This window comes from Gymnodraco acuticeps, unplaced genomic scaffold (assembly GCF_902827175.1).
Source record: "Gymnodraco acuticeps unplaced genomic scaffold, fGymAcu1.1, whole genome shotgun sequence".
Lineage (NCBI taxonomy): Eukaryota > Metazoa > Chordata > Actinopteri > Perciformes > Bathydraconidae > Gymnodraco > Gymnodraco acuticeps.
Genome location: NW_022992357.1, coordinates 199,518 through 226,594, shown reverse-complemented (window position 1 = coordinate 226,594; position 27,077 = coordinate 199,518). Strand labels below are relative to the sequence as shown.

The window sequence follows — 27,077 nt, the reverse complement described above, 5'->3', positions numbered from 1 at the left end:
CACTGACTCAAACTCATCCAGGACCCCATGCCTCTTGAATAAAAGGAGGGGGCTCTTTTCCCATCTCTGTCTCCCAAGTCTCTAATCCAAAACCAGACACATTACTCAGCTGACCCCTCGCTGCCCACCGCACGAACAGTCAGGTCTTATTTCCCTTAATGTCATCCGTAGCTTGGTCACCACCAAAACCACACAGACCACTGCAGGCGCAAACTGCTGCCCACTCTATCTGCTTGGATGGACTCTGTAGACCATGGGGGGGAGGGCTGGGCTGGAAGGGGGGCGTTAGGCTCAGCGGTCAGGGAGAGATGAAGTGCAGACACGGGACGAAGGGAAGGAAGTATCACAAGATGGGAGTAGGTTAAAGACCTAAAGCGCTCACAAATAAAAAGGGAGGGTGTTTGTGTTCTCACACATCAGAGAAAGAGGAGAATGATACGACTGCAATCTTCATTCTCTCTTTCCTGGGTCAATAACTGCTACTACTCCCTCTAGAGCAGAGGAACATGTACTCAGATCCTTATCAGGGCAGCTATCATCTCCGATGCCTCACAGAAGCAGAGATACTGTCATCTTCGCACTATCGCAGAATGACATCAGCTCAGAGACATGGGAGTAATTATATTATACAAGCTCACAACACACCGGCAGTGAGGCAACATCAGGGGCCGTGCACGGTCTCTCTCTTCTCTGCTCTCTTTTCCCTTCTTTCCTCACATTCTCCATCTCAGTTTTTCTTTCTTGTCTATATCCTTTCATTTTTGTTTTCCCCCTCTCTATTCTCATCCCCCACTACTCTGTTCTCTGCAGCAGGGTTAGCGCACACAGCGCTGTCTTGAATCCATTCAAGCATTGGCTCTGAAGGAGAGCATTACAATGTATTATAATCACTGAAATTGCCATGCAGACTAAGCTCAAACCACCAAATATTGAAACACAAAAGCAGTTTTGTTCAGCAGTTGATGGAGCAGGTTCTTGGCGGGGGGGGTGGGGCTTTTCCTTGGCAGTGTCAAGTTTGTCACAGATCTGGAGGTAGATTTCCCCCCCTACATGGGCTGACATTCTGAGACCATTTCCCACATATATGCACATAGAATAGGCAGAGAAAATAAGTGTGAATGGAAAATAAACTGAATATTTGTCTCAGACAGAGGCAATTTCAGGTCACCATATTATGCATTAACCATTCAAAGTTAAATGAATATTTGTAGCTTAAACTCTTAAACACTTTTCCTATTGACCAGGTCATCTTATATATCCAGTGTCTACAACAAAAGAACAGCAGGTGCAGGAAGAAAAAAACAAAACGAAAAGCATAACCTAGTTATCCAGCATATCAAGTATCGTATCCATCTCTGGGAAAGAAGACTATCACCTCTGGGAGTATATTCATGATAAATGGTATGTCTACTCCTCAGAGTTGATACTGTCTGAACCTCATTACTTCTAGCCCTAAACAAACAATGCATCACACTCCAACTCAATTTCATACATCCTGACCATGGTAATTTTATTCTTCTTTCCACATAAATCAATGACAGACATACACGTTCAATACAAAGGAGAGGAAGCATGGTTTCTCTGACAGTTTGCTGATATATATAGAGAGTAACGTGTGTTTTCCTATGAAATCACTTACAGTGATTGTGTCCTCGCGTCTTGGAATATTTGAAAAATAGATAGATTGCCCACAAATGGGGAAGCCAGAGTTAACACATATTTAGTGAAAGAGCATTTTGTTGAAATGGAGTCCATTTGCATATAGAACTAAGTATTGGCAGTGTCTATTAGTTTTGTTGGGTCTAATCAATTGAGAACATGTTAAATGACATGTCACTTGTTAGACGTTTTTATCCAAAGCGACTTACATACTCAATACTGTGGACAATCCCCACAGGAGCAATTTGGAGTGAAGTGTCTTGCCCATGGACACAACGGCATGCTGACTGCAGTGGGGTTTGAACCTGTGGCCCCCTGATCCGAACACCAACGCACAACCCACTACACCACACGCCTCCCCTTAAATGCACTGTGACTATGATGTTAGGCAGGTTCAGTTGCATACATATTGTAAATAGGATTAGATTTGAACATTGACCATGACATCAAATGCTATGATAGAGACAGAGGAAAGGGGTGGAGACAGTGGGAAATAATTGAAGATAATGTAAGGCTAGTTTCTGATGTTTGAAATAGAGGGAAACAGATACTGCTAAACATGCAGAGTTAGAACCTGAGGGGCTTTGGCTCTTGAATGCACAAATTAGACGGAAAAAACGGCGCTGTGCATGTTCAATTGCTGCCGTGAAGAGACACCCCATGTAAGGAACAAGCCCCATGAAAATGAAACCAATTGCAGCACAGCTAAGACAACAGCACTGGGGCTTTTTTTTAACAACAGCAGGCTTTGTCCTGGAGCCAGGTACCATGTTGAACAGCATGTCTCCCATTTTGCATGTATGCACCCTCCCTGTGCTTATCAACCAAAACTGTAATCATGTTACCGAGGACACGCTTTCCTTTGCCTCCCTCTCTTTTTCTCTCACAATATCAGCATGATCGCTAACTATGATATCAAGTCATGGAATGCGCCTGAAAGCACTCGATGCCTCTCTGGGTTTTAAAGGGAGAGCAGTAGGGCGAGCTGAGCGGTCTGAGCTCCAGACAGGTCACAGCAGAGCGGCCTAATTGCCTCTCTTGTTGTCTTAGCAGGCCTGCAATCCTTCCATCTCCCCATCATCACTAAGGAGCTCTGACTCGGTTGGTACAGGTCTAACGCTGCCCAGTGATTTGCGCTTCAATTTGGTTTCTGAGCTTTTCCTGTGTCCAATAAAAGCATCCTCAAAATGCCAGTACTGCCCTGCAATGGTGGTATTCCTCACAACTTGATTCACTGTTATTATTAAACTTTAATATTTGAGAGTTCAGAACCTTACAGTTGAGATTTGGTGTACATTATTAAGCAGTGTCTACTCAATGGAAGCAAGGGTACCTCAGCATTACGTCAGTGTTAGACCGGTAGTGATTACGTCACTCAAAAATGCTTGGACAGAATGATAACTAAAGAGTATTTTAGTCTTATACGTACGGTATTGCCTCAATCTTAAACAACAACGGCAGGTGAAATTCACACATCGCAAAAAGTGATTTTTTTTTAAAAGAAATTATTCTCACACATACTGTATTGAGAAGAGCGTACTGCAGTCGATCATGAATACTTTGGATTAAGGTTATATAACTCCGAAGGGATGAGTTTCTTCCTTTTTCTCCCTTTTCCTTCCTTGCTTAATGCCTGTGTCATGAACCTTCTTGCCAAAGCGGGTACAGAGGCCTCCTCCCCACCACACGCTGGGCAGGGGCCAGGAGCACCTTGACACCCTGCAGAGCTGGAGCCAACACATCTTTGTCTCTCTCAAACACCCAGGGGCAACATGGAGCGCCACAACGTTCTAATCCTGTCTAATCTGGACACAGTGGAGCATCTGGAGATAGGGATATGGCTAATCTCAGACATGGAGACAGAGGGTACTTTGCTGAGACAGAAAAATATGGGATAATTCTACGCTTGGCTCGCTGTGCGTCTAGGAAGGGGGAATACTAAATACTAAAAAGTAAACAATATTTTATAATTTTTAGACTTGAAACAGGGTTAACATACCAATGAGCGAATGACATTGCTGAAAGTTTATAATGACATTTAAAACTCACAATAAGTTACTGTATGTAGAGGACGTTTTTATGGTTAGACAAGAAAATACTTACAGGTCCCTGCTCTAAGGGATGCAGGTGATCTGTGGATAGCAATAGGCACAGTATGGTGACGCTTGTTTCCATGGGAGAGGTGAATGTGGTGCACAGCACCTGGATCTGACCCTGCCACAAAGCCCAGGGCCAGGGCAGTGATCCACAAGGCCAGGTGGGACAGGGAAGCTGGACTCCGGTTTGGGGGCTCTGCTACAGGCCTCAGGGGAGAAAACTGTGTCCTCCAGCCTCCGAACATCTTCCCCGAGTGGCCAGTTGAGGCTTCAGATCAAGGTGGAACTTCAGTGAGCCTTTACAGCCCCATACTTCTTTGACAAATATCACTATGCCCAGAGAGACCCCGCACAGATCCAAAGAGAAAGGGGGACACCACACAAAATGTTGGTTGTGGGATATATAAAAAAAAGGCTTCTTGCTGTTCTCCACTTAGTTAGGAAATCCGTAGCAGCACCCAGGGAGGTAAAGAGGTATCGTAAATCATCATACAAAAACAATCAGAAACATTCACTCAAGAAATTAGGGCAACCTCAAACAGAAATGGAGAAATCCCAGCTTGATCCAATTCCCTGAGTTCCCTTATTTTCTCTGTTTCTCCCTCACAAAATTAGAAACATCTTCCCACTGAAAACGTATTATTCCAGAAAATGCAATTGCCAGGAAAGAAGAAAGCCAACTTCAGAAGAGACTGATAGCACCTGTGCAAAGTGGATTTCTTCAGGAAATGAAGACAGTAATTCTGAGTTTCCGTCCTTTTGCTCCTCCAGTGGTCTCATAGGATGTCCAGAGGAATGGGACCATAGTTAAATCCGAGTCTCATTTGCATGTGTCGGACAGCTACAGCAGCGCGTGGGAGACGGCGTGATTGCACCTGTAAGTTGTGCCAAGTAGCGCACCCGTTCCCCATCCAGAGATCTCTGCTCTCAATGAGAGCAAGCGATAGCAACGACAGTACCTGAGAGAGCAGCCCTGGGCAGGAACACACACTCACACACAGGCAGCATCGGCAGCGCCGTACCAGAAGATGTGCGCAAGAGGGAGATGGGAGAGAGGAGGAGGAGGAGAAGGAGGAGGATGACAGAGGGAGGGGGAGCATCAACAGCCAGCCAGGAAGCAGGAGTGAGAGTGGCTATGCAAATGGGCAGCATTCACATAGCGAATCACTGGAGCCTGAGTGCATTACAGAGGAAGAGCCTATTTAGGCAGAATAGCAGGAATTGAAGCTATGTCCCCCAGCCCTGATTCCTTTCACGACCTCCCCCTACTCGCCCTTCAGTCTTTTCCAATCCACTCTCCTGTGAGGACATTCATGATCATCAAAAAGAAGAGAGAAAGCAAATGAGAGAGGAGGAACGGCTGGACTTATTTCCGTTTCTACTTTTGTCCACCTCTTCTTTCACTCTCTAGTTTATCATAATTTCCCTTTTCTTTCTCTTCCTGTGAATTTGAGGAAGTTGTATTATAATAGTCTTGCAGATTTATATTTAAAAATAATTAGGCTAAGCAGTCCAACCCAATCCTTGCCTCTCCACCGCCCAGGAAAAGTGTTTTCTATAGGTTCTTAACCGGACTCTGCAGTCTGTCGCTGGCAAGATTGTAGAAGAGTGATGATGCTGCAGCTCACTCTTATATACACACACAAACATATGAACACACACACACACAAACAAACAAAGCATGCACAGTGCCAGAGCTGGCAGTTGAGCACTGTCCACAGAGAGGGTGCTGAATCTGGGCAAGTCTGCCTCGCCTGCTAATAAAAGATCATTTCTCACAAGAGAGGGAATGCTGATCGCAGACTCTGTGTGCAGCACGGGTTACGGGAGTGTACGAGAACATGTGGACATAAAAGCCCCGCTGATAAACACAATCCGGTTCAGCTGGGAAGTGTGCTCAGTGTTCAGAGTTCAGGACTGGAGAGCACACGGCTCAGCTGCAGTGTGCCTGCTTCTGTTTGCACACTGGCCGTTCAACATCCTCCCCTACCAAATGCAGTGTTCTAAGATGGAGGAGAAAAAACATCCAAGCACTGCTGAGCTGATCTTTACGGTTTACAGGGAATACACAGGCAGTTCTTGCCCTAAGAAAGCCAACTTAGCAATCGTGACACAGAGGATAATGTGTCCTTCTCCATTTTGTTCCACTTGATTATTGACATGAAGACAATTAAAAAGGCGCCTTAAGGAAAGGAAGAACCGATTAAATGAACATTAATTTTACTTTATCCATTGTACTGATACATTAGAACTGTTTTTAGCACAGATTCTGTACTGTGAATTTCAATAAGGGTAAAGAGAACATACACGTTATTGTTATACCATGAACAATAATCTGTTCGAAGAATAAAATATGCCATCTGGAACAAGGATAGATGAGGATACCTTTGATTTTTCTGTTGTATGTGGTCCCTATATAGTAGTCAAATGCGATCAAAGCACAAAACAGATGCTGCACACATTAGGTAAGTGTGCTGTTCTCACCTTGTAGAATCTCAATAACTTGGTGCAGCCACCTGGTGCTAAAAAAAAGTCAGCAGCATGGAACCACAGCTCTGTTCTCATTTGCAACGGTGAAAAGGAATGTTCCTGCTGAATGTGTTTACACTTTTATAATTATCAGCAGTGCGATCTGCATAATTGCACCTAATAAGGCAATCTATCAGGGCTGCTTGCCAAGGACAACAACCTGACTTACTTTGTCCTCGACAACAAACTTCAGGGAAACAAAAGGATATCTTAAATTGGAACCCTTGATATTCAGGTGAGTGAAAAGAGAACAAAGTATGCTTTCTGGGTTTTGGGTGGGAAACACTGTGTTGGTATGCAGCAACTGAAGTTAATGACATCAGCAGTGAGGTGATACCATTATAAGGTTTATTATTAGTTACTTGTTCATGTGTGCCCCCAAGTGGCTGAACTGTTAAGTGCACACAAGGTCTGTATCACAAAGCAGCTTATGTGTGGAATATTCAGAACAACAGGAGATCCATATAGCATGCATCATGTTAAAACACGGGGGGCGTGTGGTGCAGTGGGTTGTGCGTTAGTGTTGGGATCAGGGGGTCACAGGTTCAAACCCCACTGCAGTCAGCATGTCGTTGTGTCCCTGGGCAAGACACTTCACCCCAAATTGCTCCTGTGGAGATTGCCCACATTGAGTATGTAAGTCGCTTTGGATAAAAGCGTCTAACAAGTGACACGTAATGTAATGTTTCATTGTGGAACCATCGCTAAAAGCCTCATCACAGCATCTTATTACTCCAGAAACAATGATTCCTGTTAGATTTCCTCTACTAAAATATCATTAAGCGTTCCCGCAGGTTGCCCTTTGCGGTTTTTCTATGACAAATCTGCTAACTAAACTATGACAACCAGGAAAACTGAGGCCATGCATATCATTTGAGGGAAAACATTCACAACCAAATCCCTTCTGCCGTCACAAAAGCAAACACCTGGGACCAGAACCTAAACTAATTTCAGCACGGTTACAGATCTCATCGGCTTTAACCACATTATTGTAGAAAGTTGGCCACAAAATGAGAACATCCTCTTCCACATCGAAACACTAGAGAGTTTTCTTTGTTGTATTTTATGTGTTCTGACTCTTGTTCCTTTTAGTGAGATGTCTTCTTGACAGAAAGCCAAAAGCAGTTCCTCTTTGTTTCCATTTAAGACCCAAAGGATTGTGCAAGTATCTGATGCATGTGACACTTTGAGCACATTCCCTGTTCTGGATCTGTATTTCTTTGTTTCTTTTAAAAGGTAAAACAGTAAAGTAAAGCCGTAGAGAGTTATCTAAAAAGAAAAAGGGGCAAGGGGAAGGGAAAACATCTGTTAGAAGTGTGGCTGACTTTCCCTCAATCTCCGAACTAAGTGATCAGTGAGAGGAGTAGAAATTGGTCTAGGGTGTACTAGTACCTTGGAGAGAAAAAGGGAATAAAAGGACACGAGTAGTCTCTGTTACTCACTTAAGACTGCAACCACAGAGCAGTGCACTGATGAGATGATTTGTTGGAGGACTGGAGGAACAGTGGGGGGAGAGCAGCAGATGGGTGGTCAAAGAGTGCCTGATGTGACTGGAGCAAGGCCTTTAAATCAGTTAAAGGGCCATCAGGCGACACTTTATGACACATGGAGAGACCCTTCAGAGAAGGACAGGCACTTACAGCCACTTTCAAAGCAATGTTTCTTCTCCTCCGCAACTATGATGTTTACTGTAGCCATTACAGCAAAACACATCTAATGATGTATAACTGCAATTAACACAGTCACTGGGTTGCTGAAAGGTCCAGGATTACTGCAATCAGGTGCAGTTTAGTGCGTCTGATACAAGTGTTGGCTCAGAGCAGATCAAGCATGCAGGCCAAGCCATGCATGATCCGGGTGTACCTGTTGTGTGCTGGAGAGACACATCTGTGGCACAGCAACACATGTGCAGGCCTTCATCTCTGGGGTATACTTTACACTGGCAGGGAGAGTATACTGTAGTTAGCATGCCATGGTGTATTACACTGAAGGTTGGTTTATCAGATCACATGAGAAATGTAAAAGTTAAAACCTTTCTGTGATACAAAGCAGCAGCGAAGAAGAGCAGCTGAATTACATTTCTATTTTGATTCCCATAATATAGTCATTAGAGCAAGCAGCTGTTAAGGCTACATTACATTGAGTGTCCTCCTTTTGTCACAACGCTGTAGGTACTCAACGCTAATGCTGCTTGTCATTCGTTGACATACAATGTAAGACCTGTGCTCTTCATACAACGGGGAGTTTTCTGCGAATGTCAAACGTTTCATTAGTCATCCAAATATGTTTCATAATCTCCACGGAGAGAGACAGAGGAGCTCACAGTGCACTGATGTTAATGTGTGCAAGTGTACAGAAATAGAAACAGTGCTGTCTTAGTCATCCCCAGATGTGACATGAGTGGAACAGACACATACAGGGAGTCAACACTCAATAGAACACACAAGCTCTACAGTATTTCAGCACGGAGGGTAGGCCATGGTGTCAATGCTGTTTGTGTTGGCGAGGGATGTTACATCAGGGCGCCTGTCTGTCACAGCACTCTACTGTATCAGTGAGAGTGATGGAAGTAAACTCAGACCATCGCAGGTCAAAAAGGCATCGACTTGCCGGACTCCAATTAATCTGCACCTCAGCACGTCTGACTGGCTCCCATGCCCTGTAGCTCAGGGTGTACATTATCATTAGAGTCATGAATACCCTCATCGTTTAGTGATTAGCGCTTTCTATGAATATCTCTCTCTCATGCATGTGCTGCTGTCACACAGTCAGTGATGATCATATTAAAGAAATAGAGCATACATTGTAAGCGAAGAAAAACAAGGTACTTTGTTTATGTAAGACGCAGCAGCCCTTATGCACTGCATAGGCATTTGTGCTGCACATGCTGTTCATTATGCAAGCTGTGAAGACTGCATTAATAATGCCACTCAAGCTGATAAAACAGCCCACTTATGAAATAATTCAAAATTAGTGTTGTAAAATGAAATCTGCAAATGGCCCTGCATGGTGGCATATTGAAATGACTTAATTCTCACTTCAAGCTAAGCAAAGAAACAAAAACTCAAATCCATTCTCATTCATTCTTGCTCTAATTCTGCCGCAAATGACTTCGACATCATAATTAATTTAACGGAGCTGTTAAATTAATTAAAAAACACTCTTTTGAAACTATTAATGTAGTGAGTTATTTGGTTTGATTTTAATATTTACATAATGCAGTATTTTTTAGATATTGGACTTTTGTGTTTATATGGCATGACATATATTGAGTTATACATGAATATATGATTTAACAATATGTACCTATAACTATTCAACATCATTTGCTCTGTACATATTCCAAGTACAGTGACATGGTTTTTGTCAAATAATACCGTTTACTGGTGTTTACATTATTTCCATTACCATGTACAGTATAGAGCAGGCACAAACTACATACAGAATATAAAAGATAAAAAGATGGATTTTCTTTATTGCACATTGAGCCATTTGTCAGCTACTGCAGGACGCTTAGACACTTGCTGGTGTGATCCACAGTTTTTTGTTTTTCTCCTAATGCATAAACGAAAACACAATAGTGTAATTCATTTCCATAAATCCATTTAAATCCACATTAAGATCAAGTGCAGACTGAAAAAATAACATTCAAGAATCCTTGAAACTAAGTGCAGTAAAGGGTGTGTGTGTGTGTGTGTGTGTGTGGTGTGTGTGTGTGTGTGTGTGTGTGTGTGTGTGTGTGTGTGTGTGTGTGTGTGTGTGTGTGTGTGTGTGTGGTGTGTTGTGTGTGTTTGTTTGTGTGTGTACGTACTTCTGTGTGTCAGTGAGTGGGTGTGTGATGTGTCTGTGCATGCATAAACTAAATCCTAACTGTCAGGGAGAGAGATAGGGGTCACAGGTCGGCAGCTTTCCGGAGGCTTTCTCTCTATCTCCTCTGACAGCAAGATGCAGCGGGCCATGGGGCGCTGTGTCTGTCTCTCCGTCTTTCCTGAAATCGGTTCAAAGTAGATCAGTTCCCTTCTTACAGCGCTTCATCCTGAACAGGTCAAGGACAGAGTGTGTCTTCCTGCAATCCGCAGCGTCTTTGTTAATGAACAACTCTGCCGCGCTAACTGGGACAACAAAGAGTTAAGGGGGAAAACGTTTCTCTTTCTGATTGTGAAACAGCTTCAGTGCTTTTTTCTAAGCTTATTTTCTATTTTCAAATTATATTCATGTCTTTTGGAAAAAGTTATGCAATAAAGCATTAGAAAAAACGAATAGACTTTCTTTGAAGGGGCATACTACAGTACGCTCATTCTGATCTGGTTTAGAATAGACAAAAAGCTGAGAATCTTACAAAATGGTGTTGTATAATAAAAGCACATTCATACATAAAGTGTAATCAATGGGCAATACTGCTGCAGCTTTTCCTGTCCAGTGCTTTCATTAAATGTGCACTTTAAACTCTATTAAACCTCAATGACATCATGAATGAAGCTTTACTTCACTGAACCTGCACACACACGCAAAGCTGTTCTGTCCAAAATACATGCTGCTGAAGACTGAAGAGAGGTATTTTGCTGCGGTGATAAAACTGAGCACGGCAAATTGTTCTGGCCCTGTGAAAGAATCAAAGCTGAGCTGAAGTGGCAGATGCTTCTGTCCACATTGTGACATGTGGGAGTGAGGAGAGGTTAAGAGGAGCAGCTGAAAGAATGTCTGCTGCATGTAGGGAGCACTGTGGCGAAAATAAATAGTGGAAAAATGTATACAAATTGGAAAAATGCCAAGTTGGCCAAAAGAAGAATGAATGGTGCTGCTTTACAGAAAAGTGCAGGTGTCTATTGTCTTGTCTATTGAATCTCACATAGCTGCCAACATTAATAAATTAAAGACTTAACTTATATAGTTCAAATACTTTACTGGGGAAAATAAAACTTGTAGGGAAAAGACATGCTTGCATTATTCACAGTGATTACACTGAATAGATGCTAAAAGAAACCCAGTGGGAAGAGAAGCAGGAAGCTGCAGTGCTGACCCATACAGGGTCTGTACATCCACTCATGTTAAGGCTTGGTATGTGAATGGCCAGCGGCCTACGGCACAGCACGCAACACAGATTTGTGAAAAGTGTGTCACATGCAGAATGAGTAAGGCAGCTTGTCTGCAAACATTACATTAGGAAACACAATGAAGTCTTGATTCCTTCTTGTAGTGGCCCCCTACTGCACACACAAACATCTCCTCTTTAAAATGTCTTTCAAGCCTGTTAAGCAGGTTTCCTCTCTACATCAGTCAGTTAGGACAGGGATAAGGCTGTGACTGACTGTGTGCTCTCCTCCTAGCTGTCTAAAGATAAGATAGCTTATTTAAAGTGCCACACAAGAAATATGTCCGTATTGCAACTTTAGAACTTGTTCAAGGACAATTCAGATGGATAAGTTCTTCTGACCTTCCCATGATGGAGACAGAGAGGAGAGTTTGTATTGTCTAAGCCCTTTGTGCATATTGTTCATATAATTTGGAGCACACAGCTATGCTCAGAAATACTAAACCGTTGTTTGTTTGCTACGGAGACCAGCTAACCAGACCCTCTTGAAACAGAGGCTCTTTCATTTGTTTTGTGACAGCATTTTAAAGGTTTATCTGGATGCTTCTTTTGCTTTACTGCAGGCTTGGTGCAACCAGTAGTGTATCACATCAGAAGTGTTATTAAAAAGGAACAAAAAATAGATTTAAATGTGTTTAAGGGTAGAAAAAGTTCATGTATCCAGAATGTCTGATTACTTTTCCAAGACTCTTCTAAATTTGAAACTTTGGGGTTTTTCACACACTCATAACAACAAGAAAACAACATGTTCTCTCCCAGTGCAGAATGGTGTGATCAGCTTCAAACTAAAGGTTTACAGATTACCTCGTTAACATTATTTAGTTCCCTAAAAGCATTAGATTTGAATCCTAAATGGGCTTTGACATCAATTAGTTTACCCTCTTCGTGTCCATGAAGTTTCCTCACTCTCGTCCTGTAATGAGTGAAATCTGACTCTCTGTGCTGTGATTCTGCTGCTGCTGCAGACACTCATTTTATAATTGTAGATCTCTCGAACTGATGTATAGTATAGAACAAGTAGTATTGAGAACACTTTACTATTTTAGTTTTGGTATCAATTCTATCAATTAAAAAAATTAAATTAAATTGTGGCAGTAAGCAAGAAAAAGAGCATTAGTGTGTTGGAGCAATAGAGTCCTGTTTGACTGACTGTGGTCGCAGTTGGAGCTCTCTAAAAACACAAACATCTGCTCCACAGGTTGCTGAGGACATGATGGGTTTGTCATTAAGCACATAATGACAGAAAGCCAGCAGAGAACTTAAACTCACCTGGGCCTAAAGAAATGATCTCTACAAGCAGCTCGGTGACATTTAACGGTAATCATTGGTCTCTTTTTGTCAACTCAGACCTTCATATATTCTTCGTTCTGTACTCGCAGATACAATGAGTTATAGATATGCTTATATATAATGTGTTACTCACTAAGTACAATCCATTATTTCTTGCATTCTTGTCATTTGGGAAAACAAATGTTTTGTTCACTACTGAGTGTTTTGATTACAATGTCCATCAGCATCTCAATTTGTGATTTGCTGAACTGAAAATCAAATGTTCTCTTCAATTAAATGAACTCTGACTGTAAACTCATTCACAGAATGTCAACAGAAGCAATCAAAAGTTTTCAGATAGTTAAGTACAAGCAGGCAATCAGGTTTTTGGCGAGGATATTTTAGATTCTTGCCACAGTTCCCCCATTGTCATGTTCAATAGCCCAAGGGGAATATTCACAGTGTCAGTGTATCACCCAGCAGGGAAGTTGAGCAGATACTCTGTCTTCTAGTCAACACTTTAATTAGTATTGTGTTGTGGAGAAACAACAGCTTCTTATTTCCTGTCAACATGACCCTCTGGGCTACCAATTAATAAAAAAACACCTCAAAGATTAGGTTCTCACCACTGCACTACAATGAGTTCAGATTAGTTTCTGATTACAGCAGAGCCTGCAATAAAGACACCTCAATGTGCGGAAAGCAACTCCGCTATGATCCGACTCCATACTGTTCGTCGACACAAACATCATTTTCAAAAACTCTTGTAACTCACAGTAGCACAAGAAAGTATTCCCCAACCTAGTTTGAATTTGTGAGATTACACCATATATCTGTCTCACCATATGAACAGCAGCATGGTCTAATGAAGCAATCTGAGTTGCAGGTCACTCCTCCATATGAGTGAAACTGTGTCAGCATGAAGCTACATCCCATAATAAGCAAGAGTCAGGCTTCCTCACAGCTAGGTTCTATGTTTCACCATCAGTCAAATTAACTGTCATACTGTATAATTGTTTGTAGCCTTTATTTAACCAGGTGAAAATCCCATTGAGATCAATGATCTCTTTTTCAAGGGAGACCTGCAGCACATTGGTTACACATGAAAACAACAGAAAACAAAAAGGACATCGATACAACATAATTACAGGGGTATACATTAGCAGCCTATTCACAATGACAGATATCTAATAACATTTCATTTATCCGAGCTTTAAAATGATGCAAGGGAACTTTGCATAGTGTTCCAAGCTAGAGGAGCAGCACACATAAAAGCTTTAGTACCTAAAACAGTCCTAGCACTTGGCACATGTAATAAAAACACATCCTGGGATCTCAGGCAATAGCTTGCCACTCTCTGTGAGATCAAAGAGCATATATAAGTTGGTAGTTTACCCAACATGGCTTTATAGATAAACATGTACCAATGACTGAGCCTCCGTACAGTTAGTGAAGGCAAACCTGCCTTGGCATACAGGGTACAGTGATAAGTAAGTGCTTTACAGTTAGCAACAAATCTCATTGCACTGTGATAGGCGGCATCTAACTTTTCCAGGCAATGGGCAGGTGCATTTATATAGATCAAAAAGGTCACAGTGACTAGCCTTTTCCTGGCCTCAAGCGAGAAACAGGACTTGTTTCTGAAAAATAAACCTAGTCTAACCCTCAGCTTTTTAAGCAGGTTAATGACCTGAAGTTTAAAAGTAAGACAATCATGAAGCCAGATACATAGGTATTTATAACAGGTAACCACTTCTAGTACTTGTCCTTGCATAGTAACAATATCCAAAGCAGTGTCTGGTGTCTTTTTAGCTTTAGAAAAGAGCATTACCTTGGTTTTCTCAACATTTAAAAGAAGCTTAAGCTCAGCGAGCTGAGTCTGAATAATGTTAAAAACAGCCTGTAATTTAACACCAGCCTCCTTAATGGAGGGACCTGCACAATACATCACGGTATCATCCGCATAAAAATGTAAAGTAGCTTCATCCACATTTTCACCTAAACTGTTGATATATATGGAGAATAAAAGTGGACCTAAAACAGAACCTTGAGGAACACCATTAGCAATGTTCAACCACTCAGAAGTGAGCTCATCAAAGTGAACACATTGGGACCTTTCAGAGAGGTAGTTCACAAACCACCCCACCGCATGGCTGGATATGCCAATACTGAGTAGCCTCTGCTTTAAGATGCGATGATCGACGGTATCAAACGCTTTGGAAAGGTCAATAAATAGAGCTGCACAACTCTGCTTATTGTCTAAAATACTCGTAATGTCATTCACCACTTTCATTGTCGCAGTGATGGTGCTGTGTTGCTTTCTGAAGCCTGACTGATGTTTAGACAGGATATCATTATTACATAAAAACTCCTTTACTTGTTCACTCACTAGGCGTTCGAGCACCTTCGCCAGAACTGATCATTTAGAGATTGGCCTATAGTTATTTAAAATAGTTGCTTCCCCTCCTTTTAGCAAAGGCAAGATGTGTGTATGTAGTTAAATTCATGCTGATATACACTGCATGGGCCGAGTTGCATTCATGTTATGTTATCCACTGTGGGACGGAAGGAGACCTAGTTTCCATGCCAATATGGCCACTGCTTCCTGGCACAAAAACCCATTTAAATTCAGACACTTAATCAGTAGGAGGAAATTATTGAAAAATAATTAGGCCTGACAGTGACCACTTATATTGGGTTGGAGGTGAGGATTAAGTGAAAGTAAAGAGGAACATCAAGAGGATGTAATGATAAAGCCTTATTCAATAGGCATGATAAGAAACAAAACAATCCAATTAAGGATCTATCTCTAACAAAAACAACCATCTATTGGGTTTTTGTGAAAGGAGGGCAGATCCATATACACACTCTAGATCAGTGGTTCTCAACTGGTCAGGCCTTGGGACCCAAAAGTGGGTCGCGGACCCATTTCGAGTGGGTCGCAGATGTGTGAGTGAAGAAAATAAAAACATTTTGGGAAAAAAGTCTAACTTTTATTTTGAATGCCCGATTTTCTAACGCTGTGCATGCAGTAGGCCTTGGACCGGAAGTACCGGAGACCATAAACGGTTTTGAAAACTTCTGTCACGTAGTGATCATCTTCTCAATAAAACATCTTTGCTGATGTTTTTTTGAGTCTTCTGGCCAATCAGAATCAAGATTGTTGCCGGTGTTGCAGTATAACTTGAGTCATGACAACTGGCGACATTCTATTATTTTCGTCATAGGAATCCGGGGCGTGTACATTGAGGACCCATTGTTGACTTACCATGTCGATCGCCTCGTTTGTCGTTTACGTTCATCTTTTGCTATTTCTGCCTGCCTAAGATCACTTTGATGCACATTCAGTACTCGTATGTGAGGTTGTGGGTGAGAGGTGGATATCGTGACGCTTACAGGGAGGTATCGAACATTACAAAGTAGGTGACTGTGTGGATGCCTGTTCAAAATATTGCAAACTTGAATAAATCATTTAAATTATATATTTGTGTCCGACTTTCATTTGTACATCGTTCTCAATGTGATGTATAGTAGCTTTGATAGCTGTCCATACCTTCAGACAGCCTAAAAGTAAAACACAAGTTGTTTATTCACAGCCCGAACGCTCATCGAGATGACTGGATCACTCATGACAAGTTGTGATCAGCTCCGATTAAATTGTGATATAAATGCTGTAGCTATTCTCCAGGGAGTACGTTTTTTTTATGAAATACCTGTATCCCTCTCATCACAACAAGACTCTACACTGTGCAGGAAAAACAGTTACATACATGAAAATAACCTTGATGCATGGGAATGAAACACACAAACTATCTTCCGTGGCTATACTGATATGTCACAGTAACGGTAAACTACAGAAAAGTAAGTCCGAGTACGAGTACTGAATGTGCATCAAAGTGATCTTAGGAAGGCAGATATAGCAAAAGATTAACGTAAACGACAAACGAGGCGATCGACATGGTAAGTCAACAATGGGTCCTCAATGTACACGCCCCGGATTCCTATGACGAAAATAATAGAATGTCGCCAGTTGTCATGACTCAAGTTATACTGCAACACCGGAAGTCCCCACGGAGAATAACTTTGCGGTAGAACTACTCTTTATACATCCATGGGTACAACTTCAGATAAAAATGAACACATAATGAAATATGACCCCCGGTTTGATGATTGGCAGGTCACAGAACAATGGGAGCTATCTACCCTTATCCACAATTGAAAGTAATTCACACGAACTATCTCCTCTTTACTCTTCTCTCTGTGAGAAGCAGCAATTCAGCTGTCAGATCTAAGTGAAAAACAAACAATGGCATACAATATTATTAATATGTCGGGTAGTAATAGATTTATTTATTTTCATCTTTACCAGAATGCGTAGTTTATATGTTAGTATTTCTAAAAATTGGGTTGGGTTGCTGGGGTTGGGTTTTCAGCATGTGGGCCTTTTTATGTTATACAGTTCAGCTTTGATTCCATCATCTCATTAAACCTTTTTTAAAGCATTCTTCAGTTCTGTGAAGGGATATAAGGGATATATGCACTGTACTTCACTTTAATAATGTATGCTGAGCAGCATACTGTATATATAGAGCACGATTTGTTGAATAGATTTGAGTGGTTCAAAATTTCGGATCGCGATTGATTGACAAAGGAAAAAGTGGGTCCCAAGGCGTGACCATGGATGTATAATAAGAACCGACACGCCTGACCAGTTGAGAACCACTGCTCTAGATCAGTGCTTCTCAAAGTGTGGTCCGCGGACCACTGGAGGTCCGTGAGCGCCCCCTAGTGGTCCGTGAGTATATTGGTAACATTTCACATTTGAAATAAATAAATACATTTAAGTTTTCCGCACTCTCGCGGGAATATCTCCGCAATGGAGCGAGCTTAAGTTTCACTTTCGATTGCATGATATAGCCCAGATAAACACCTTCATCACACATGTTGCCACTTGCTTGTACCATTTTCAGGTGATTTGTAAAAAAAACTATGTGTTTTTGGATATTTGTGGAGTTAGGTGGTCTGCAAGTGTTTTTGTATTGGTTAAGTGGTCCTTGGTATGAAAAAGTTTGGGAAACACTGCTCTAGATCATTATACACTGACACATTAGTGCATCTACACAAGAGGATCCAGACGTAGGAAAGACACTAAGTTTAAAATAAATGGCTGATTTTAAACAGTTTTCCTATACAACAAATATGTAGTCCTATATTTCTTTGAAAGGGTATTCCATACACAGCTGGACATACATTATTCAAACAGTAAACAAACCAGCATTTGTTGAAGACTATGTAATGTAATTAAATATGTAATGTCACGGTGATTAATACACATTTGGGGTTTTGGACAGCATTGTGTGTGTGGGATTGACTCGTGGTAATAAAGAAATATGGAACCAAGTGCAACAAAATGACTCACTGATGTGCTTTGGGACGACAGATGAGAACTATGGCGCAGAGTAATAAGATATATAAAGGGACCACAGACCGCATTAGTATGATGAATTAATTGTTGGTTGTGGTCTTCTCGTGGGATTTGGGATAGTAAACATAATATAGGGTATCACCAGATGTATCCTTATAGGATCAGTTATATGAGCATAACTCTTATAGTGCATTATTTTTTTTAATATTGCTCCTCTTTTATGTCCTTGTATATTCTTGTAAAGCGTCTTTCACCACTGGGAAAAGCGCTATATAAATATCATGTATGTATTATTATGCAGTATATTTTGTACGTAGAATAATAAAGTAAATGTTAATTATTGGAGTCAGTATTTCATTGTATATTTGGAAAACCTTTCAGCTGCCTTACAACAGATCAGTTAAACACGGAACGTGCTACAATCCGTGTAAGTGTGTATGCACATTTTGGGGTAATTGCTACTGAAGTGAATACACAGAAGCACTTAAGAATGCTTCTCTCATATCTCGGGGCGCAATGGCTGTTCAAAGCTAGGCCAAGCTTTCAATACACACGGCAACCCAAATATTTGTTGAGACCAATAGATTTGTTTCGCTGAGCTGCATTAAAAAAGGGGGCCACACATCCAGGGCAAAGAGCATTACTTCCATGTGACAGCATGTTTACTCCAGTGCCTCGTATCCCCTTGGCCTCACAACTGGACTGAGTGTCCGCTTGTATTGATCGAAAGTGAACTAAGTGGTCTAATTCCTTGCATGCTACCACTGAAGAGATGGGTCAAAACTGTCTGCTGTACTTCCTGCCTGCCTTTATGTGTGTGCTCTTGTGTGTGTGCTTATCTGCCTGGTAAATCTGGAAGACCGTCACCACTGTACCGAAACACATGTGACCTATTTTATATGACAAGAAAACTCGAGGAACATGCCTGAAGATTTACAAATGGCTAAACTGGGTTAACATTGCCTGTGTAAATTGTAGATGATATTCTGCAATAATTTGGAAATAAATAATGTTGACATTGCAGAAACCTAGTATTATCGGTTGCGAGGCATACAATAATTATCCGTCAAATCCACCACTCCACTCCAATCCATAATGTTCTAAGATCACTAAGATTCTGAGTTTCTGAGATTTCTTTGAAATCTGTCTTATGTGGACTGATGCAACAAACGAGTCAGTGTGTGAGCTTCTCTTTGTTAGTGTAGCCATCTTTAGAGTGGATGAAGAGGGACAACATGAGGGACAACATGACATAAATAGGGTACAAACTTTCGTCTGTATGTGCTTAAGAAAGATCAGACCCACGTCTAATGCAGATCACATAGCCTTAGGCTCAGACCGACTATTCTCAGGGTACAGGGACACAAGAATGAGCATTGCCTCAGACACATTAGAAATAAAGTGAGAGGGGCTGCTCTTTGCCCCTCGGGCAGAGACAATGGAGACAAGACCCACAAAACCCCCTTTGTTGATACAACATTGACATGGCACTAATAGCTCTGGCTATAAAATTGAGCGGAGGAGAAATCAGGGGAGACGAAAATCGCATGAAGGCCAGGCAGACCCCTTCCTGGAGCCTCTCCACGACCCACTTTAGCTCAACAGCAAACACCATTCTCTTTGTCTCTGTACATTACACTCAGATGCTTGACCACTGCAGGCTAACTCCCTCAGGTGGTCTAGACTTGAGTTTTTGTCCCACAAACACACACACACGCCAAGCCAGATTCGGACTGAAAACTAGAAAACACTTTTTCAAAGCCCAGTGGACTTTCAGAGACGAGAAAATCCAATATGGCAATATCAGGTCATCTCTAAGCTGAGAAGAAGACTGGTAGTGTCCTGTCTTTGAAAGAATACAGGCACAGGAATTCGCTTGCACCGTACTACTGATGACCTGATCACACACAGAAACATGCCGCCTCTGTCTCCTTTCTGATCCCCTAACCCACATGCCATTTGGTTCCAACTGGCATCAAAACCAGCTTGTAGTGATGAGACCAAATGCATGCGTTACACCATCATAGTTCATCTCACATGTCTGTTCTGAGAGAGATTGATCTTGGCCGGCTTGGCTTCTATTTCTATTCCTACTCTAGTTTCATAGACTGTAGGGAATAATTGGTTCTAAAAATATAACTCTAAGACACAGTGTCATTCAAACCTCATCACAGTTCATTCAAAAAAAGTATTGGCACATCACTTGGATGAAGTGTTTTGGAGATGACGAAAAGACATTTTGAAGATTGTTTTTATATCTATTTCATCATACCGCCAATCATTCTGAACTGAAAGGTGCAGCGCTGTTCTGAAAAGGTGAATCTTTTTTATAATAACACATTCACAGCACAGCCAGGGAAGGCTACATTACTAAAAGAAAAGAAAACTATTGCAGAGTGTGTGTGCTCCAAAACACAGGGGAGATGTAAAGACACTTATATAGGGTAAGCTTATTGGCAACTAACGAGATGACGTCATTCTTAAATTTGACTAAAGATACTCTTCCAATACGGGCACTTAAGATGTGTTAATTGGAAGAAAAAAAGGTGTCACTTCATGTTCTCACTGATGTCTTCTTCACTTGTGTACGTACGCTTGTCGGTATCCCCCATAGGACAAAACAGTCAGAAAGCCTTGTGTGTGTTTGGCCATAACTTATAGAGAAGTGATTTGAAGGACTGGCCATTTTCCAAAACACTTTTCTTTAATTCACTGGTTTTAAAAATGCTTCCAAGTCACTGATACCCCATCCCTCTCTGTACAGCAAACATTATACGGTACAAATTGTATTTTCACAACTTCAAAAGAAAAAAATATATTTGCCAAAAGATGATCATAGCAGCTAAGAATCATTGACAAAAGGCTGTAGAGTTGCTACTGTATGCATCTTTGATTCCATTTTTAAAACAGATAAGTCGATCAACATAATAATAAAAACTGTAGCAACAAATTAAAACAATGTTGTGAATCTTTTGAATCGCAGGTCACAGTCACATAGTGGCTCTTTTTTTTTCTTTTTTAATTGAGTGAACTACAATGGATTATAAAGTGATTATTGTTAGATAATATTTCTGTGTCAAAGAATAATTATTCCTTACTGCTAAGATATTTAACCTTATTGCCTGTTGACGTTAATAACAAATCCTGTTCGTGACGCCAGCTTTAAGCCTGTGCTCCAGCACTTAGTGTCAAGTTTTATGGCCTGATAGGGAGTTTTACCGCTGTGGGAACACTGGCTTCGAGGCCATTAAGGGTCAAATGATTCAGGGTGCCCAGCTGTTTAGTCTCTCCCCGAATATGCTCATTAACTCTCTGTAAACTAGTTAAAAGGTCTATCGAGAGATAGGCTGGGCAGAATTGACATGACAACCCACCCGTGCAGTCAGAACCTTTTGCTGCTGTAACTTGTGATATGAATTATCCGGCCGTATCCTTGCAATAAACATTGTTTGATATCAAAGCTCCAACTCTCCTCGTGTCTCTCTGAGTCCTGACTCTCCATTGCTGCAGAAGTTTCCCTTACAATTATAACTAGTAAAGAAAAGGGGAATGTTACAGTACAACTGCACACACGTATCAATACACAGTATTCTGCTGAAAAATATTTACTTTTTGAATGAGCTTAACGCTAAAATGGTACTGTAGATTCAGACATAATATTAGTTCTGTAAGGGAAACTTCTGCAGCAATGGAGAGTCAGGACTCAGAGAGACACAAGGAGAGTTGGAGCTTTGATGTCAAACACTAGTAGTTTATTACAAGTATCGGCCGGAGAATTCATATCACAAGTCACAGCAGCAAGAGGTTCTGACTGCACAGTGGGTTGCCACATCAATTCTGCCAGCCTCTCTCTCGATAGACCTTTTAACTAGTTTACAGAGAGTTAATCAACAGCTGGGCACACTGGAGATATCCCCAACACCTGGAGACACTGAATCACTTGCCTGACTCTTAGGCTCTGTGACCGAGAGTTGACCGGTCATAAAACTGAGAATGAGTGCAGCAGCACATTCTTTAAAGGAGATAACAGAGTCAGGGTTCGTTATTAACGTCAACAGACAATAAGCTTAAATATCTAGGAGTAAAGACAGAAATATTCCCTCACAGTTCCCTTACGATTTGTGACTGACAGCTGCACAATGCATCCCGGCTGTGAATGTTATGGGGCCAGGGGGCTAAGAAATTGAGTTTTTCTCCTGGTGAGACTACCCACTAGAGAAATATGTGGAAATGCAGCGAGTTCCCCATGGAGGCTGCTTTCTCAGAGACCCATAGCTCTGTCGTAAATTGCCTGCATTTCAGCTTATGCAAATATATCTGTTAAAGAGTGATATTTTCCTCAGAGACCCTTCTCTCGTTCCTTTTGACGCATCCCCTTTTCCTCTATCCCCATGACAATCCGTCAACGCAGATAAAACCCAACCATCTCCAGCTTCATTTGTCCTACTCATAGAGCTTCCTTGGCAGAGGGAGGATGGCTTGCATTATTATTGTGAGGACTAGTTCAGTGTTTTCTGTTGTGAAAGAGAATTCCTGGAAAGTGTTGTGGTTACATATATTCACATTGATCGGTCCCATTGTAGGAATAAAGAGCTACTACAACTAGACGCAGCAGGTAGAGCTCTTTTCGTATTCTATAATATGTCTTGTGAGCCACTCTGCTCCCAGTGCTGTAAATGAGATGTATAGGCCTGCTCAGGATGAATATGTATGACAGGAAGAAAGGAGAAAAAAAGCTGCATGTCTTCTCCCTTTTAGCGCACAAGGAAGGTTCACGAGGAGTTCAACATTTAAATATCCCTTAACACCTTCTGCACATCTCTACTGCTGTTCTTCTAAACATGGTCTGAGGAATGAAAGGCAGAGTAAAACGAGCAGAGCAGGGCTAGGATCAGGACAAGCTACACCCGCACTCACATATCATGGACACAAGTAGCCTTTTAGTGTTATCATAGGCAGCAGATACGTTCAGTGTGTGAAGCTGCACGGGAATCCGTTAACTCTTTCTGTTGATAACAAAGGAATCTTATCAAGCTGGTCGAAGAGACATAGAATGCATTAACATTTATGGTGCTCTCTCCTCTGCTTTTTTGTGTCATCTCCAGAGTGCCCACTCTGTTCTTTTCTCCTTAATGCAGTTCAGCACTTTGCCCATTCACCCCTACTGTGTGAACCGCTGCAGAAGAAAATAATGACGAAACAAAATCCCCTGTGCATGTTTTGCATAAGGAAGTAGCCCATTTTCGGGAGGAGGGGCAGACATTATCCTAGTTTCCTCCAACGCTCAACATTAATGAGCACAGACTTCTTTAAACAAAAGGCCTATTTAACTGTCTTTAAGAGAGATTAATATCACTGCACTTTTAAATTGCATCATGGTTTTAATTGGGATCAATGTTAAACAACATGCAGTGTGGTCAAAGTGGAATAAATAATCAGTGCATGTTTGGTTCATGTAATGTTTTTGGTTTGCATTGATTGACTAGTTGTGGACGTTTTATTTAGCAGAACACAAAGTGTGTTGCTCCCTCTAGTGGTACATCTCTCAAACCTTAATGAGCTTTCACTGAACTGTCAGCCAGGTATCACAAGTGCCTCCCAACAATATCAGTAAAGCCGATTTCTAATTCAAAACAAAGATACAGAAAAATAAGCACAGTTCCGGCCTTTACTTAGTTCAATTGGAGAGTTGTCAAAGCACAAATGTGCTTTGTGAGGACACAAATATAGCTCACAGAGAGGAAACAATAATGAGCTGGAACACAAAAGCTGTGTGAAAGCATAGGATAAAAATGGACCTGCTGTTAAAGATAACACCCACCTTTAAAAGTCTGGGACTGAGGTTTTTCTGGACGTGTTTAATTAGCTTAGCAGATGGAATGAAGGAGGCATCTAATGCTTTGAGAGTCCTATGATGCATGGTATTATGTATGTGTGATCTGTTTGGATTTTAATTAAATGACAAGGCCTGTCATCTCATACAATGTAAGGGCAACACAAAGCATATATCAAGTTATGCTTTCTAGTTCTTGTCAGACTCATTTGAAAAACAAAAAATAAGCAAAAACTATTAAGAGACCAGGAAGTGGTTTCCTACCATCATTACACAGCGGCCCTCCGAATGTTGTCATGCTGCAGTCACAGCTGAAGCCCTCCCACTGCTGCAGACACACTCCCTGGTTGGCACACGAGTCCTCCTGGCACGTAGTGCTGGGCCCTGAATATGAAGACAAATAGCAGCTTGGTGAGCAGACTTTTATAATAACCAGCCGCACAGTGTGCAGATCGGCTCTGCAGTGAAATGAAATGTCACGCATAACATACAGTAACAGACAATAGGCTTCTGCAAATAGAAGCATACACAGAACAAACATACATATGTTATGCCAAAATGTGTTTAGCCATGTTTTGTAAACCTGCTACACATTTTCCAGAGTGTAGCCAACTGCCTGCCAAAAACAAATCAGTAGACAGACACAATAAAAACAACCCACATGTACAAACACAGCAGCAACAACCTGTCCTTTGTGATATCCATATTTGATTTTACATGTATTATGTATGTATTTAAATGAATTCCCTTATGTTATCTTATTTAAATCCCTGATTTTGCATTTTTAAGACACAGCAGTGTTCATTGAAACTGTGTCTAGATCTGATGTAGCTCCAATATGGTTACACCACTGTTTAAAATGAGTCTACAGTACACACTGTGATCCAGTTCATCCTCCTTTCTCCAAAAGTGTCACGCCTCCCTGACCACCTATGCAGATGCTTAGAGCAATCAGAGAGCGCACGTTATTACCGGCTGTAAATGAGGTCAAACGACAATGACACACAGTACGTAACCAGTATGTGCCGGAGCTATCCAAGTACTTAGAATGTTGAAATATATTGTTTCAGATGTGTTTGTAGTCAATGTGTTTAATCTCCGTGCTTGTGAATCTTATTATATCCATCATTACACCTGCGTATTGGTCATTCCATTCTTCTTTCAGTCTGGACCAGAGCGCAGTGAGTACACAGCTGTAAAGACTGTGGCGTCCGTTTGTGTGACGATGAAGCTGAGACAGTTCAGTTAATGGAGACAATGTAATGGAATGGCACGGGTTAGTATGAATGTATTTTGGTATTCTAAAATGTTTTTATATACAGTATACATTTGTAAAATATTTTTATTTTGGAATGAAGTCGTTTTTTTAGGGATTAACCACCACCCCCCCCCCCCCCCCCCCCCCCTCTATTTGTTAAGTAATATTAACATTCCTAATCTCAATATTTAAATACATGCAATTGATGTAATAATCATATTACATGAGTAATGACACACATAGTACTGGATGCATTAGGCAATCACCTATACAGCCATGTGGATCACATCTTTTTGTAGTACTCATTTCAATTATGAGAGGCATATTTTGTATCTGCTGTGTATCTATTTACTCTGGGTGCTCAGCTGTTTTATTTTAATTTTTTTACAGACATTGAATTCAATATCTCCTCTTCCATACTCTGGTTTTGGAATCAGACTCGGCCACAGTGCTCGGCCTCAGCGTAGCCATGGTAACTGCTTAATAGTTGAAGTGTTTGCTGTAGCCCACTCAAGGCTGAAAAACGCAAACAGTTAAATGCTGTACACAGTGTCCTTTTGGCAACAAGAAACAACGGTTAAGTTCATGATAACAAATTATTCTGATGTATTGGAATACATCTCTATTTATAGTTTATATATGTGATTTACCAGTTTACAATTGTTCAATGACATAAAATCTCATCTTTAAATCCCTTTTAAAATCATACTTTTATAAACAGGCTGTGAATCACTCCCTATGCACTTGTACATTATGTAAAGTCTTGATGTGCATCTTTGTTTATGGAGTGTTGTACATCCGTTTCCCTTCTTTATTACGCCTTTGATTATTGCGTCGTTTGGTTATATCTTTTGTAGGGCACTTTGTAAAACATTGTACAAATATAGTTTATTATCATAATTATAGTATAAAAAAACATTTCCATATAATAATGTGCCACAATAGGACATAGTATTTGGGAGTCTTTGAAGCAACAGATGTGTAATTGCACTATTGTTATGTTATTTGTAAATATGTCTAGTGAATATAAGAGATCAGAATTAATCTATTTGTTGGGCTAATTGATGGCCATTGTCATTAGTTCTGCAGCATACTTTAAACTGTTAAATCTTTAAAGTCTAAAGTATGTAGCTTAATATACTTTTTACTTAAAACGTGGTTAGATTGCCAGAAATTATAACAGTAATATGGCATTGGTAAACATGGGGCTTAGCAATAACAATGATTAATTTCAGGAAAAACGTGAAATTAAGTAGGAAAATCATGCAGGCAAAACATTGTTAGTAAGACTATAGTCATACAAAAGTATATTCTATATGTATAGTATGTAAACAAAAGAAAAACTAAATAATAAAGACAACATAACATATGTGAGTGTGACTCAAAACATGAGGCCTGGACTTTGATACAAGAAGGTACAGTAACGACACTTGTATTCTTATGGGACAGAAGCCCATTTCATTTGGTGGGTGAATACGATTTAGGCAGATATCTTGTTCAGGGAGAGGAAAGTGTGGAGGGAGAGACTGTGAGGAGGAGGAGGAGGAGGGGGGCAGTAGAGGTATTGCAGATGCAAAGGGGAGGAACAACGTCAGACTCCGTATCAAACAGAGAAAGCTATCTACCTTGCAAGTCAGCTTTCATCAATGCAACTTTTGTCAGCAAAATAATAGGAAAGGAAAAGGCAAAGTATACCAGCTGTTAGTCAAGCAGACATCAGAGACGGAGTAACAGGAACACAGACTGATGGAGCAGGAGAGACAGAGCGAGGAATGAGGCCGATGGCTGTCTAATGCAGTGTATTGTATTGTATAATGCAGGCCGGATTAAGCCATGCTGTAATAGCAGTTCTCAAAATGGCAACATACAAAAAGGCATGCAATTGTTAGGTCATTAATATGGGGAGTATGTTTTGT

At 41.0% G+C, this 27,077-nt stretch overlaps 1 protein-coding gene across 35 annotated transcripts in view; it reads right to left on the bottom strand.

Annotated features, from left to right (window-relative positions):
• LOC117542190 (neurexin-1a) overlaps window positions 1-27,077 on the bottom strand; it is a 301,076-nt gene that overhangs the window by 117,149 nt on the left and 156,850 nt on the right. For 31 of the 35 annotated variants that reach the window (XM_034209679.1, XM_034209677.1, XM_034209680.1 and 28 more), the window contains one exon: window positions 24,168-24,287. In XM_034209679.1, the coding sequence (XP_034065570.1) occupies window positions 24,168-24,287 (120 nt within the window). Of the gene's footprint in view, window positions 1-3,762; window positions 4,797-24,167; window positions 24,288-27,077 lie in introns of those variants that run through there. The other 4 variants (XM_034209710.1, XM_034209711.1, XM_034209708.1 and 1 more) reach the window with 3 other exon arrangements.